The 15,230-nt window shown below is 40.1% G+C and overlaps 1 protein-coding gene across 1 annotated transcript; it reads left to right on the plus strand.

Moving 5' to 3' along the window:
* Positions 1–194: 194 nt before the first annotated feature.
* mettl14 (methyltransferase 14, N6-adenosine-methyltransferase non-catalytic subunit) lies at positions 195–13,792 on the plus strand. The gene is made up of 11 exons (XM_079668764.1): positions 195–406; positions 907–995; positions 1,397–1,484; positions 4,667–4,744; positions 5,926–6,013; positions 6,093–6,183; positions 6,346–6,487; positions 10,547–10,639; positions 12,361–12,477; positions 12,832–13,042; positions 13,135–13,792. Exons 1-11 carry the CDS (start codon positions 341–343, stop codon positions 13,434–13,436), a joined length of 1,365 nt encoding a protein of 454 aa, XP_079524890.1. The 5' UTR covers positions 195–340; the 3' UTR covers positions 13,437–13,792.
* The last annotated feature ends 1,438 nt before the right edge of the window (positions 13,793–15,230 follow it).

The raw sequence follows: 15,230 nt of genomic DNA on the forward strand, positions 1-15,230 counted from the left end.
GGATAAATAGCGTTAGTCGGTTAACCAAATTGACGCAATGAAAGTGGACTGCCAGCACCGTATACAAAATAAACGCCTCAGTATAAAATGCAAGGCAACAGCCACTCACAGATGTCTTTAATGCCTTATTTTAGCTGCTTGCTCTCGGGTGTACACCAAGGCAGTGACAAACCGGAGCGTCCCGGGGACCATAACGAGTGCACCCATTGTTATTTTTTAGCGGCTATTACACATTGGCCGATTGTTGGCTACCATAATAGCTTGATAATCAACTTTAACTGTGTGTATCAACGAGCAAATGTGGTTGATAGTTAATTAGAAACTATACAAAGTGAAGAAAATGAACAGTCGACTGCAAGAGATTCGCGAGAAACAAAAACGTAGACGCGAGCTTTTAGCTCAACAGGCAAGTGGAGCCTCTTGGTGATGTTAGCATGTCATGTTAGCTAATAGTTCACAAGTAATCTAACTGAAGCTATAATGGTATCTGTTGACCATCTATGGAGCTGCTAGATCACAACATGTTGTTTAAATTACGCATTTTTGAAAACGTGGTGAACAAGGAAAGAGCCATGTGGCACCAATACATGCACAAGGGAAGATAACATAGCTGAGTTATCTCCGCATTTACATTGTTCGCCATCGAGTAGACTCCAGGCATAAATAACATCCCTGAAACATTGAATGTTAATTAATTGTATCAATATGTTAAGCTATTGTTGTAGATATAGTAGTCAGACTATAATGAAAATGATGTTAGATAAAATACAACTTTACTTTAAAGAAGTTGTTGAAGCTGCTGCTACACAAAAGCAGTAACATGCTGAGAGACAACTCTGAGCAAAACAATGCATTTTATAATAAAGGACATAAATGAATGACTTTCTCCTTTTTCTCTAACCCCAGTTGGGAGCGGAAAGTGCAGACAGCATCGGAGCTGTCTTAAACAGCAAAGATGAACTAAAAGAAATCGAGGAGACAAGAGAGACATGCAGGTAAGCTATGATCAAAAACGGTTTGAACAAAATCCTGGCGAACAGGTTAGTAACAATAGAAATAATACATTAGGTGTGCAGTTGTAAGCATAAGAGTTAGTTCATTTAATTTACAAATGGATTTTAATGGCATGAATAACACAAAACACGAGACAGAGTAGCTGCCTATAGCCTTTTTAAAGTTTTGTTTGATCTGATAATGCATTTATGCACACACTGATCATATTGTATTCACTCACTCACACACAACAGTCCTCCTCATTTTCTTTAAAGTATTTTTATATGTTTGTCCCGCTTGCTTAGACGTTTTGCTTTGTTATCGTCAGTGATAAAATGTGGGTGTTGTGCATTAATGTGGCAAAGTATCTTGGAATGGATCTCAGATTATTTGTGTCTTGCAGGGCTTCATTTGACAGTTTAGTCGTACCTTCCAAAAGGAAGGCCCTGACGGAGGGAGAGGACACAGAAGAAGATGTTGAAGAACCAAAGGTGAGCATTAGGAATCTACATGGGTTAAAGAAGCATCCACCCTATCATATGATTATAAATCTGATTAATATTGTACTTTTCTAAACAAATGTACACACTTAGCTTTACTATAACACCACGTTTCCTAAATACGAGAAGGAGACAACAGAACCAGATAGAAAAAGTTATATTTTTTGCCACCAACCACAACTGTGATCTCTCAAGATGCTGCAAACATTTTTCTGTTGTCTCCATGCGTTTTAAAATGTAGGATCTATCACATTCAAAACTTGAGGTTATTGTAAAACCTTATTGTGAACAGTTTCATTTTATATATATATATATATATCCTTTATTTAACCAGGTAAAATAACTCATTGAGATTAAAATCTCTTTTACAAGAGTGACCTGGCCAAGAAGGGCAGCATGAACAAAGTTACAACAGATAAAACACAGACAAATACAGCTGTAAAACACAAATGGCACATTAGCCAGTCAAATATGTAACATAAAAGAAACCATTAAAAACTGGCAAACTTTAAAACTACTTCAATTTTAGGATATACGAGCGTTGTGAGATATGTGAGTGTTGTGCTTGTTGTGAGTGCTTGGTGTCTTGTTCTCTGCCCTTTTAAGATGGACTCAAATTCCCCCATAATGATCAAATCTGACTGTTTCAGCTCCGTCTGTACATTATTCTAAGCTGTGGGGGCAGCATATTTAAAAGCTGTTTTACCCAGTTCTGTTCTTACTTTAGGAACCAGTATCTGAATAAAATCTTGGGAGCGCAGGCCATATAGACCCAACCAGTGGAAAAGTCTGAAAGATGGCCAATTAGCAGCAGCATATATAGTGCAATGGTGTGTACCCGATATCCACATCCAGTAATAAAATGTAAAGCACAGTATTGATACATTTTGGGTGAAGATGACATGAGGGCAGATTAAGGCCCAATTCCAATCCACCCCCTACACCCTACCCCTACACACTACCCCTCAGTTCTTGCGGAGGGTCCGCCATATTAAGTGCTGTTCCAAAACAACGAGTGTGGAGGGGAAGTGGGTTACCAAGCCCTCAAACAGCAAGTCTGCATCGGAGCTGACTTCACCTGCTGCCCTACCTGACCAGACTCAATGCTGTGTGTGTCCGTCAGGAAACACGCTGTTTACAAACAGTTCCTGCAAACGTCCACTGATAAATTGCGATGTTATCAACCTCATGATAACCTTATATTTTTTAAACTTAGGATCATACCTGTGTTTAGTCATACCTATGCATTTTATTATAAAGTTGTGTATATATACAGGCTGTTGCAAAAACTAAGAAGCTTAGAAACATCAGGTATTAACACAATGAAAGATGTTAGGAGTTTTATTTTAGTTATTCATTTACATTTTTTGGCTAAGAGATGCTGATTTGAAACCGTTGTTACATACAGTTACGGCATTTCCTGTTTCTGCCGGAGAGGGGAGTTTGTCCCAAAGCTTGCCGCTGTGTTTACTCCCTCAATCTGACAGGAGGAAGCCTCGTTGAGCTGCGAGTGTCACTCCACCACAGAGTTCACTCCGTCACGGAGTGGGAGTTGGTAGGGTGTGATTTGGAATTGGGCCTAAGAGTTTGAAAATGTCCCCGCTTACTCAGAGTACAGTTGACTGACGTAAAGGTGACGATCTCAAAAATGTGACTATAAGGCCTTAAATATGCATTTGGTTTTTCCCTCAAAAATCTCTCATTATTTATTTAGTGGGAATGCCGTTAACAGTATTCCAACTAACTGTTCTACTCACGAAAAGTGTATTATTCCGCCGACTTATTTTGCCGCGCTTCTTCTCCCGCATTGAACATCGCAGAAACTCCGTTCAGACATCAAAACGTTCAGCTCGGTCGGGAATCGATGGCTATTACTTTTCTCATTCATAACTTTCATAATTCCAGAGATACATCCCATAATTCATCACATTTTTAACATTTGAACTTTAACATTGCGCAGCTCGTTAAGGCAGAGTGCGTGATGTCAGAGTTAGAGCGGAGGACAGTTTGAAATTTGCCTTCATATATTTTTTTAAAACTGCCATAATTCCCAAACCCTACATTCCTGAGACATAATTTGTCATGACAAACGTAGGAAAACATCCCGTAGCTTGAAAAATTACAAATAATTAAGCAAAATAATTAAACAAAGTGCCTCTTGAGGGCATGACGTGACAAAAACATTCAACATGTCTCCATTAAAGCCCATTGTAATTTCAGGCAGATATTTCCTCACAGCAGCAGCCGCACACCTTTAGTTAAACTGCCAAAAAGGCCACATTATTAACCCGAAACTACACAAAAATTACACTTCAGATACTCAACTTCCTTGACATGCTTCACGTTTTGAAATTTCACAGATATCTGTTACGGTTCTTCCACAAAACGTTCACATGTAAGAGGTTCATCTCTCATTCAGAACAGTGAAGCCTTTGAAGTCTAGGCACCTCGTTAGCTCAACTATAAACACCTGTGCAATGGAACACGATGATGTCATCACTCCAACTGACATGCTCAGAGCAGCAGACTTCAGATAGCAGTGTGCAAACAGTCCAGCCGTGAAGACATCTTCGGGATAGTTTTGAGATTTATTCAAATGCCGTTGCCATGGCAACACAATGCTCGCCTTGAAGCACGGTTTTCTCATAACTTCAGTGAAAATACTCCAAACAGCCCAGAACTTCACAGGTTTGGTAACGATGCAGCCATCAACGCATCTAAGCGTAGTATGGGGTGTCATCAAATGTCGTTGCCATGGCGACAGATCATTCGCCATCAAGTTAGTTCAGAAGTTTGCAGTTCAAATATTCTGCTGCTTTTCCAAGCCTTTTTACTTTATTTTCTTCTCTTATCACATATTCAAGGCCCCAGTGTTCATGTATAATTTCAATCTAAATTCGCCACTTTCTTCTTACACATTACATTTCAGCATAGCAGTTTAGCGTCACATTTTCAGCATAAAGCATTTCCCACTAGCAATTTCTTCAGGAATTGCATTCTCTAGTTTGATATGAGTTTTAGTGGCTTTATCAAGATATTGATTCCACTATCGTTTTATAAATTGCTTTATGATCCCTTTTCTTAAAATGTATTTTTATCTACCACCCACACATGCTAATAAAAGTTCTGTTCATGGACCAAAGTATGAATCTCATTGTGTTTTTGTGTGTTAGGATGAGCCGGAGGTGCAGCAGCCGGATGAAAACAACCCGTATGAAGAAGTGTACAAGGACTCCAGTACTTTCCTCAAGGTTTGAAAACCTACTCTCTTTCTTTGTACAGACACACTGGCTGCGTTCCAAGTCGCATACTTTTACTTATTACTTTTATTATGCATTGCACCCGCCCTTACATACCATGTGCAGTATGCACGCAATGGGACCTATTACTTTACCGTAACACCATAAACGTTACAGGTGAACTAGATTTAGCTGCTATTTATGTCAACCAGCTGATAATGCTATTAGCTTCTGAATAATTTGCCACGCATTTGCGATTTAATGCGGGTATATGATGTTCTTTACAATGTGTTAGTTGGGAGAAAGTGTCTCTTATACTGTAGGTCTAGTAATCTGCATTTTTATAATTGAAGATAGTTTTCTGTTCTTTTATCATGTTTAACTACAATTACTGTTTTTTGCGCAAAGAAAAAACAAGTACCTTTGAACCACTCAGCCATACATACAGTATATATTAAAATATACAACCTTTTTAATGGGTTTATGTAATTCTCACTTTCAACACCATAATAATGATAATTAACATTAAAATAAAACATGGCCACATTTAAAGTGCCGGAGCGGCGTTCCGGTGCTCTCCTTCAGCACTACACCTCTGTCAGACGAGACATATATCACGAGATGACACGTTAGGCTTGTGCTGTCGTGTTCAAGGAACCAGACCTTGGCTAGGAAAAACTTGCTTGTTTAATTATTTTGCGGTCTAGATTTCTATAATCTTTTTTTTCCCGTGTGTTTATGAATTACCTCGAGGGCCGTATCAAATGGTCTCGCGGACCGTATACGGCCCGGAGGTTCCCCACCCCTGATTTAAAGGCTTGATTACACATCCTGTCATTCATATTGGTGTTGTCTCTCTTTATGCAGACATATTTTTCTTAATTGATCTTATATGCCCTTTTCACAAAGTTTTACAACTTACGGCATTCAGGATATTTACATTGCATTCATCCAATCATTCAGGACTTTTTAATGAACCTGACAATGGAATTATGCAACTTTGTGTGCAATGGAATGACACTCGCTGTTAAACCATGTTCATCTGTTCACACCAGATTATGTACAGCTGTATGGTTGTTGTTGTTGTTGGTGTGACGTATGTTGGTGTGACGTACAGTATGTCCCTATTGTGTTTCTCTGTTTATGCAGATATATTTTTCTTAATTTTCTTTTTTCCTTCTATTTGTTTTCAGGGTACTCAGAGTTTGAACCCACACAATGACTACTGTCAGCACTTTGTGGACACAGGGCACCGGCCCCAAAACTTCATTAGAGATGTTGGTGAGTGTGTGCTTCTGTGTGTTTCTTTATGTGCGTACATTTGTGTGGGCGTCTTACCTCGTTTTCCTCTGTGCTTCAGGCCTGGCTGACCGGTTTGAAGAATACCCAAAGCTTCGGGAGCTGATCAGACTGAAGGACGAACTCATCTCCACCACCAACACTCCTCCCATGTACGTTTAATGATGATGTGATTTAAAATATTTACCTTAATGTCAATGTGATAACACCCAGAGAACATATGTTGAATTAAGAAGACCAAGTCTAAGTTGGCCTTAACTATTTGGGAAGGTTTGCTCTTATAACTGAGAGGGTCTTTGTGTGTCTGTGTTTAGGTACCTCCAGGCTGAACCGGAGAACTTTGACCTGCAGGATTTGAAGTGCAAGTTTGATGTGATTCTGGTTGAGCCCCCCCTAGAGGAATACTACAGAGAATCAGGCACCAGCCACACTGAACAGTTCTGGAACTGGGATGATGTAAGTATGCATGTTACTAATCTGCATTTAGCAGTTAGGGCTAGGGATGTAACGATACCAAAAACTCACGGTACGATTATATCGCGATTAAAAAGTCCAAGGTACGATATTTATCGCGATATTGAAAAATAAAGAAAAAAAATGTGAATCTTTTTTTCTGTAATTTAAAAAAAGAAAAAAAAAATATTTGTACATCATTTTAGTAGGATAGTAGTATTTTAAAGTGTCGACAATATAATAATTAGACCGTGCAATAGAATAAATCAAGTTTCACTTTAGTTTTTCAAGTAACTCAACTCTAAGCCCCTTTCACACCAACGCGTTTTCAGCTCCGGCTCGGAGCTAGAGCCTGAAAAGTACCTGTTTTTCCTCTTCACGCCGCAGCGGCGCCGCCTCTTAGCTCTGGAATCCGGTTCGTTTCCAGCTCCAAAAAATTGTCGGTCTAGAAGCAAGACTCCGGAGCTAAGAGGCGGCGCCGCGTACGTCTCTCTACGTCGAGGCGTGCAGGAAACTAAACCCACCTCCCCTGAACATGGGTCGACTGAAGAGTCTCGTCATGCCTGCCTACAAGAAGTGGTGCTGAGCAAAGTGACTAGAAGGCAACCACACACTTATAAAAAAAAACACACTTTATAAAGTCAGGCAACACTCACCAGGCTTCGTGTGATTCTGTTTATTTACCTTACTTTGACCATCCGTTCCCTGTTATAGACAGGGGTGCACATAAGTGGTACGCAGGTACGCATGCGCGGCAACAATCTGAAATGCGTACCGTCACTTGTGTCACAAAGCGCATTTGCGTACTGACATACTTGTGAAGCTTTTCCAGAAGGCGGTTAGATCACCGGACGACAGAGTCGGTTCCCGTGTGCATACAGGGCTGCTGTTAATGTCGGTCTGTACAGCAGCACTGCGCTGTGGTCACGAAGCTCTGCACTCCACCACCTCCCCCCCATTGACATTCGCTATACAGAGGGCTTCATACTCCACTACCCCCCCCCCCCCCCCCCGTTCACATTCGCGATACAGAGGGCTTCATGGGAACTTTGAGGGGAACCAGAAGTTGGAGTACCAAACACTGTCTCAAGGTACTTATTTGAGTACCTCACTGAGAAAGTTGTGTGCACCCCTGGTTATAGATCATTGTGGAGAGCAGGCAGACGTTTTATTTTGTATTATAGCAGCTATCGGATGGAATCAATACATGGGCTGCACAGGTTGTGCTGTCGTACTATCACAAGTAGAATCATAATGAAAAGGTAAAATGTGCCTGTAGAACATGGCTTATGCCACAATAGGATAGCAACAAGTAGTCAAGTTAGTCAGATTAGCTTCGGTTGCTATGCTAACTTCACCCATTGTATACCAGAGAGACTTTCATAATAGCGTTGTGATGCCAAACAGCGTCAATTCAGACTGCCACACATTCACTTAAGGCAGTGGTTCCCAACCTTTTTTCCCAAGAGCCCCCCCAAATGACTCCTGTTGGAAGTTGCGCCCCCCCACATATAAGGGGGGGCACAACAGCGGTAATTAAAGTGTAAAAGTCTCAAAAATGCTACAACTACTGTCACAAACTGGATGAATGTGAAGTATTTAGTTAAAGGAGGATGAAAGCGTAATTAAGGAGCACTATTGGAGTGACTTTGATGGTCATTGGACTCAGGATTAATTCATTTGGATTCCCGCTGTATGAATAAATTAAAGGACGGCGCAAGTGAAAACAACTCGCAAAGAGATTAAACTGTTTAAAACACCTGCTCAAAGCCGGATTTTTGCCGATGTGTTTATGTGGATTCAAAAAGTCGTAAATAATCTACAAAATGGAGGAGACCGATCTGATCGGTGCAACTGTGACAAATAATCCAACTGAAACCGGCATGGACAATGACTATGTTTTTCAAAAATGCACTTATCCAGAAATGCCTGGTTTGGACATTTAACGTGCAGAAGAAACATTTCTATTAAAGAAATAATTATACGTTTCTGTCTTTTTATGCCTATAATAGCTACTAACTTCACAAAAAAAAAGTCTAAATATGATATTTGGCCTCAAATCACCTGAGGTCTGGTGCCCCCCCTGCGATCTTTGGCACCCCCCCAAGGGGGGCGTGCCCCCCAGGTTGGGAACCACTGATTTAAGGGGAACTGGGGATACGTATCAGCTGCTTGTGTGACAGTCGGACAGTGAATGCTTTACAGCGGCCGCTGCCGTGTGAGCTAACCCGGAGCTAACGGGAGAATACACTCCAGTGGACGAGCAGCACTGCAGCGGTCGGTAAATGCCGCTGAAACACATTAATAAACAATGAATCACGGCACTCTGGAGAAAAGTATAAGGTTGGCGAAGTCGTTATTTAATTTAATTTGGCTTCGTATGATTAAAACCAAAACGATCATCGACCCAACGCAGATCCCCGTTGTTATTGCAATGAGCGCCGTAACGCTGTTTGGGAGCAAGTCAGCGACGTAAACGGTGACGTCATGACGCAGCAGCGGTAGCACCAGTCGGGCTCTGGGCGGTGTGAACAGAGCGGGAGCAGAAAAGGGAAACCGGAGCTGAACCAGAAAAGCTCTAGCACGGAGCTAGAATGGGAAAAGCGCTGGTGTGAAAGCCGCATAACTCACTAACTCACTCACTCAGCATCATCAAGGTTATCTTTAATTTAGGAATATGAGCTTGTCCACATTTACAGGTAGAAGCTGGGATGTTTGGGCGTTTACAATATCCCCTGCTGTGGAAAAAACTCTCTTGCTTGGTACTGATGTTGCTGGGACCGAGAGATATGCTTTGGCCATGGGTAACAGCAGTGGGTCAAACTGTGCATTGTCTCTCCACCACTTCAAAAACAATACAGTTTTTGCCAAGAAGGTGAGGCTTATTGACAGGGCGAGATATAAATACACTGTTGGTACTTGTCAATGTCTCTAGGTATGTACATAAAGCCCTGTAATACGATGTACTTTTTTGTTACCTGTTGTTTTATGTTCATGTTCTAACCTACTTGCTGCCATGTTGGACAGGTCTCCCTTGAAAAAGAGATTGATGATCTCAATGGGACCATCTGGTTGAATAAAGGTTTTAAAATATATATATATATATTAAAAAAAATAAAGTTATTAATTTATATATTTTGTCAGACATTTATTTACCGCGATATTCGATATATCGTTACATTCCTAGTTAGGGCTAGTATGTGAATGTATATATTTTTTTAAAACAATAAAAAGTACGGGGAATGTTGAAGACATTGCCAAACTTATCTGGGCAGTGGAGCTTAAAAAAACGTAAATGTGAACAGTTTTTCCCTTCTAAAGTGATGGTACCATCAAGCTGAGAATCCGCATCACACCACAGGCGCAAGACAAAGGGCACTTCAGCAGTCATAATATATCAAGAGAACAAAGATATCAGATGTACTTTCTGTGGAGGATATCTCATCTTAGCCAGCATTATTTCCGACCATTTCAAAATGAAGCCACACCCATAGCGTTGCATTAAAACTGTTAGAAATACTTTACAAAAACATTTCCCTGGCATAGCCCACCTTCCCTACCCTTCTCTCGGTTACTCTCTCCCTCTCAAACCCTCTGTATTTGTCTCAGTTCAAAATTCGAGATTATATTCTGGTTTCATTTGTTGCTGTCCATAGGTGGATTTGTGATTTAAGAGCAGAGATCCCAGTGAAAAAAATGAAGCACTATAAAGGGAGTGACTGTATAGCCTGTGTGTCTAATCACTGGTTCTGGGTCTCTATTAAAGGGTCTGGTCCAGATAGAACACAGAGATAAATGGGGTAATGGGTCCGTGTGCAAAACTAGACCTGTGCAGGATTTTGTGTGGGATTACAGATAATAAGAGAATGCATATCCTCTCCCAGTAGGGGGCAACATGGATCCACAAGGTCCCTGCCAATGAGAAAACTTCAGAGCTAAATGTTCTCTCATGACAGGACTTCCTCAGGGAAAGGAAGTGTTAAAGGGATTTATATATCCACTGGATGGATGATTATAACATTGTGTTCCCTCACCTCTCTTTCCTCTTCTCTGCTGTTGTAGATCATGAAACTGGAAATTGAGGAGATATCAGATCTTCGCTCCTTTGTCTTTCTCTGGTGTGGCTCTGGTGAAGGCCTGGACATGGGCAGAATGGTAACATGATCACTCATTTCTTATATGCCCTTTTCACAAGGTGTTACAACTTACGGCATGCAGGTTATTAACATTGCATTCTTCCAATCATTCAGGAACTTGCTGGTCTAGTTTGCACCTGACAACTGAATTAGGCAACTTTATATGTGTGCAATGGAATGACACTAGCTGTTAAACCATGTTCGTCTGTTCACATCAGATTTAAGTACACCCAACTTGAAGACGCTCATATTTACTTTGCTGAATGTTAATTGTTGGTATTACGCATGTCCCTATTGTGCTTGCCAACGACACAGCATCACTGCATGGTTTACTTTGCCTGAAATAGATTTTCTTGTAGTTTTGACCTGAGTAGGAATGTTTGACCAGCACCTGTTTTTTCCACAACTGTGATTCATATAAAGACTATTGTTATATTTGTATAAATATGAGTTTTCCCCAAAGACAAATGCAAAGGGTCATTAAACCGAATATTGAACATTTCAACAAGCCAGACCAGGAATAAATAAAAATCTGTTTTTTGCAGATTATTCAGAATCTTCATTATTGCTTGAGTATCATAGAGAAAGGCTGCTTTTCATTAGTAATTCAACTTCCCGACATTCACCCTCATTGTTATTACATCACATACATGATATGGATCCATCTTGGGAATGTGTAGGTGAAAAGAAGTGTTGAGGTTTTGGCTCATCTTTTTACAGATCATGAGATACCTGTAGACTCATTTCAATACGGCAAGGGTGCCATCTTTGAATAATTGCAATACCCAACGTAACAAGCTGCCTCAGTTTGATGATTATCAAACAGTAGCTATACTTATACAGGTTTTTTGATGTCTTGCAAAACAACAATTTGTCCTTGCATTCACAGATAATGAAGGAAATAAATGAATCACACAACGTCATCAGGAGAATAAGAACATATTAACTGCAATTACACTTTATCAGGCATTTTTTCAATAGAATATTGACTTATCAACGACATTCTCAACCTACACATGTAATTCTACTCACCTTTAATATGTATTACAACAACTAATAAGCATGTCAGATAGTGAATTTATTTGATTTGATTTAAATTATTCTACAATGGTAAGCAACCAGAGTCTTGCATGCATTATTGCCATCTAGCAACAGATGTTAGTTTTGCATTTTGGGTGATATACACCTCCTGAGTTACCATTTATGTTCACTTAACCCCTCAACCCTTCAAAGTATACATTTCACCAAGTTCAGTTCAGTTTTCAAACAACTGAAAACAACACTCAGTCTGCAGGGATACCATCCAGGGCTAATGCAGGGGAAGTCTCCGAGGCATGTTGAAATGTAGCCTAGTTAATGCACTTTTCATCAGTTTGGAAACCAGTTTGTTGTTTGAAACATGTTTTATTAGTGTGCCGGGGATGCATTGTGTCAATAACGTATTGATTATGTCAATAGCCTAAGATACAGTCATTTTCAAAGGTATTGCATGACCCTCATTGTTGTTACATATAGGCCGTTTCTCAATGTCGAGTATACCTGCTGCAGAGCCACTATTTCAACTATACTACGTCATTGAGTGGCACCGAATGCTGGGCATTTAACATGCAATTCAAACAGTCCTTCGGCGCCACTCGATGACATATTATACTTGAAATAGTGGCTCTGCAGCAGCTTTACTCGACACTGAGAAACGGTTATAGTTTAACATAATACCTTCCTTTATTCCAACCATTTCAGTGTTTGAGGAAGTGGGGCTTTAGGCGGTGTGAGGACATCTGTTGGATCAAGACCAATAAGAACAACCCAGGCAAAACCAAGGCGCTGGACCCGAAGGCAGTATTCCAGAGGACCAAGGTACAGCAATGTGAAATATATGTTAATGTACATATAACATCATCTAATTGCTTTGGGATCATAAGAAGTCCATGATGAATTCCAAGTTAAACCTGTTTTAATTATATTTTATGATATATTTGTTACTGGAAATGTGTATTTCCTCATGTATATTTTCCACATATATATATTTTTAACCTTTTAATGCTATTTTATTATCTCTCTCTCTCTCACACTTATACTTAATATGTTAGACTACTATTTTGTTTTGTACCTTTTCATATGCACTGTCCCTTGCTTCTGTAACACGAACCATTTTCCGTCTGTGGGACGAATAATAGATTTCTGATTCTGAAATCAATATCCTCCCTCCAGGAACACTGCCTGATGGGAATCAAAGGAACAGTGCGCAGGAGCACTGACGGTGACTTCATCCATGCGAATGTGGACATTGACTTGATCATCACTGAGGAGCCTGAGATGGGAAATGTTGAGAAGCCTGTGGAGATCTTCCATATCATTGAGCATTTCTGTTTGGGCCGCAGAAGGTTGCACCTGTTTGGACGAGACTCAACCATCAGGCCAGGTGAGATTGAACCACTTTTCTTTCTTTGGTAATATCTGCTTGTATGTTTGCTTTAAGTTTCTTATTGCATTTGTGTTTTTTTCTCTTTTTAGGCTGGCTAACTGTAGGTCCTACTTTGACAAACAGTAACTTCAACCCAGAGACCTACGCCTCACATTTCGTCAATGACAACCTATCTGGCTGCACTGAGGAAATAGAGAGGCTGCGACCTAAATCTCCCCCTTCTAAGATGAAGTCGGACCGTGGGGGCGGAGCAGCTAGAGGGGGACGTGGTGGGCCAAATTCAGGAAGAGGCGGAGATAGGGGCCGTGAAAGAAACCGGCCAAATTTCCGAGGAGACAGGGGAGGGTTCAGGGGTCGGGGAGGGCCACATAGGGGCTTTCCTCCTCGCTAGAGCAAAGAATTAACCACACTTATGGTGGGAATCCCTATGTGCATAGAGTCCTGACTGTTTTTTATTGGCCAACACTGACGATGACCACATTGATGATTGATTATCACACTGGTTCCCTCGATATAAAGCAAAGAGGGATTTTTTTCATTGGATTTTGGCAAGATAATCTTCACAAATCAAGACCACCTTTAAAACATTAACATTTGTAAAGCAGGCTATGTGAAGTTTGTTATGGTTGGAATGTGACAGCAGAGAAGTTGGCAAATATAATCAATGTTTTTTTTAATCTTTTTGTGTTTTTTCATGCAAAAACTTAAGATAAAATGTGTTTTGCCTTTATAAACATTATTTTCTAATTTTGTGTTTGTGTTTATTTTTGTATTAGGTTTTGAATATAATGGATATTTGTCCCCAAGGCGAAGTTGGTCTTGCAAACAGGCGAAACAGAACACCTAAAGACATAACACAAAAAAATAATCATGAATACACTAGAAAAAAAACTAGAGTATGCCATCACATCATCATCAGCCCTTTTTGTGGATTAGTTCATAATCCTTTTAGACCTGGACTTTCAATGTCTAAATCTCTGCTCAGAGGAGGAAGAGGGCACTTAAATATCTCTAGCCTTAGAAATTGCTCTCCTACAGAAGATAAGAGACGGATGAGATAGTTAACAATGATCGTCAAAGTTAAGGATTTGCTACCAACGAAGCCCTTTTGGGTTTAAGGGGTGTAATGCAACGTTTTTGTTATCTAACATGATAAACACATAGATCCAAATGCTGTGTTTAAATGCTGTCATTTATGTTTGCACAACATTAGCTTCAGCTCTTTGCAAGCTGATTGGCTGTTCCCTGCATGATGTTAGCATGCACAATGAATGTCAAAGGGCTGTTCCTTTAGAGCAATGCCATACATCTTCCTTTACATTTTTCTATGACTTTTGGTACAGAATGTACAACTATAATTCAGAGTTGAGTCAAAGTCCCAACAATGAATTAGTGAAGATTAACCTTAAATTAAAACTGTGCATAAGTATGCTCACAGAGCTCCTAGTTTGGCTTCAATACTTTAGTCTGGACCAGTTTTTGTTTGAAGAGTTTTGTCATCAAATATACACAGTAGTGCTTTTATGTATTAACTGATTCATTCTCAAGCCCACAAAGAGGCCCCTGTCAGTTCCTGTTGTGCCTGTTAGGGAAGAACACCTCACCCCCTACTGAACGGGTAGATCGGTGGAACAATTCCTCTAACCTGAGGACAAGGTGTGGTGGTTGGTTTTGCAGGTTTTGCAGGTGTCTTCCTTTTGAGCTGCCTATACATAGTGAGTGCATGTGTTAGTTAAGTGCTTGTGTTAGATATGATGCCTCAAACTGCTGGTACTTCAATGTGAAACCTTATTAAATGTTTTTTTTTTTAATACAAGTCTTTCTCTAATATAATATTAAATAGTAAGTAATGAAAAGCATGTCATGTTCTGCAACTCTGGATAGCAACATTGTTCTAAACACTTAATTCAGTGCAAACAATTTGTTTTCAAGGGTAAGGCCTGGTGAAAACTTTGTTTGAATCACACTGCATTCATGTCATGGCATTATTCTGCTGACATTTGTCAAAAGACAACACAGAAAGCGGTGTTTTTAAAAATGTAAAGAATGGATACAAAAAGATAAATCTTCAGTGTCAGTTAGCAATCCAGGTCACAGTTCACTCACATTGCAAACAGGTTAATGCCACTGGAAACTATTTATTGCAAATAAACTATGCAAAGCTGAGATCACAACAAGGTTAAAC

This window comes from Notothenia rossii (assembly GCF_949606895.1).
Source record: "Notothenia rossii genome assembly, chromosome: 1".
Lineage (NCBI taxonomy): Eukaryota > Metazoa > Chordata > Actinopteri > Perciformes > Nototheniidae > Notothenia > Notothenia rossii.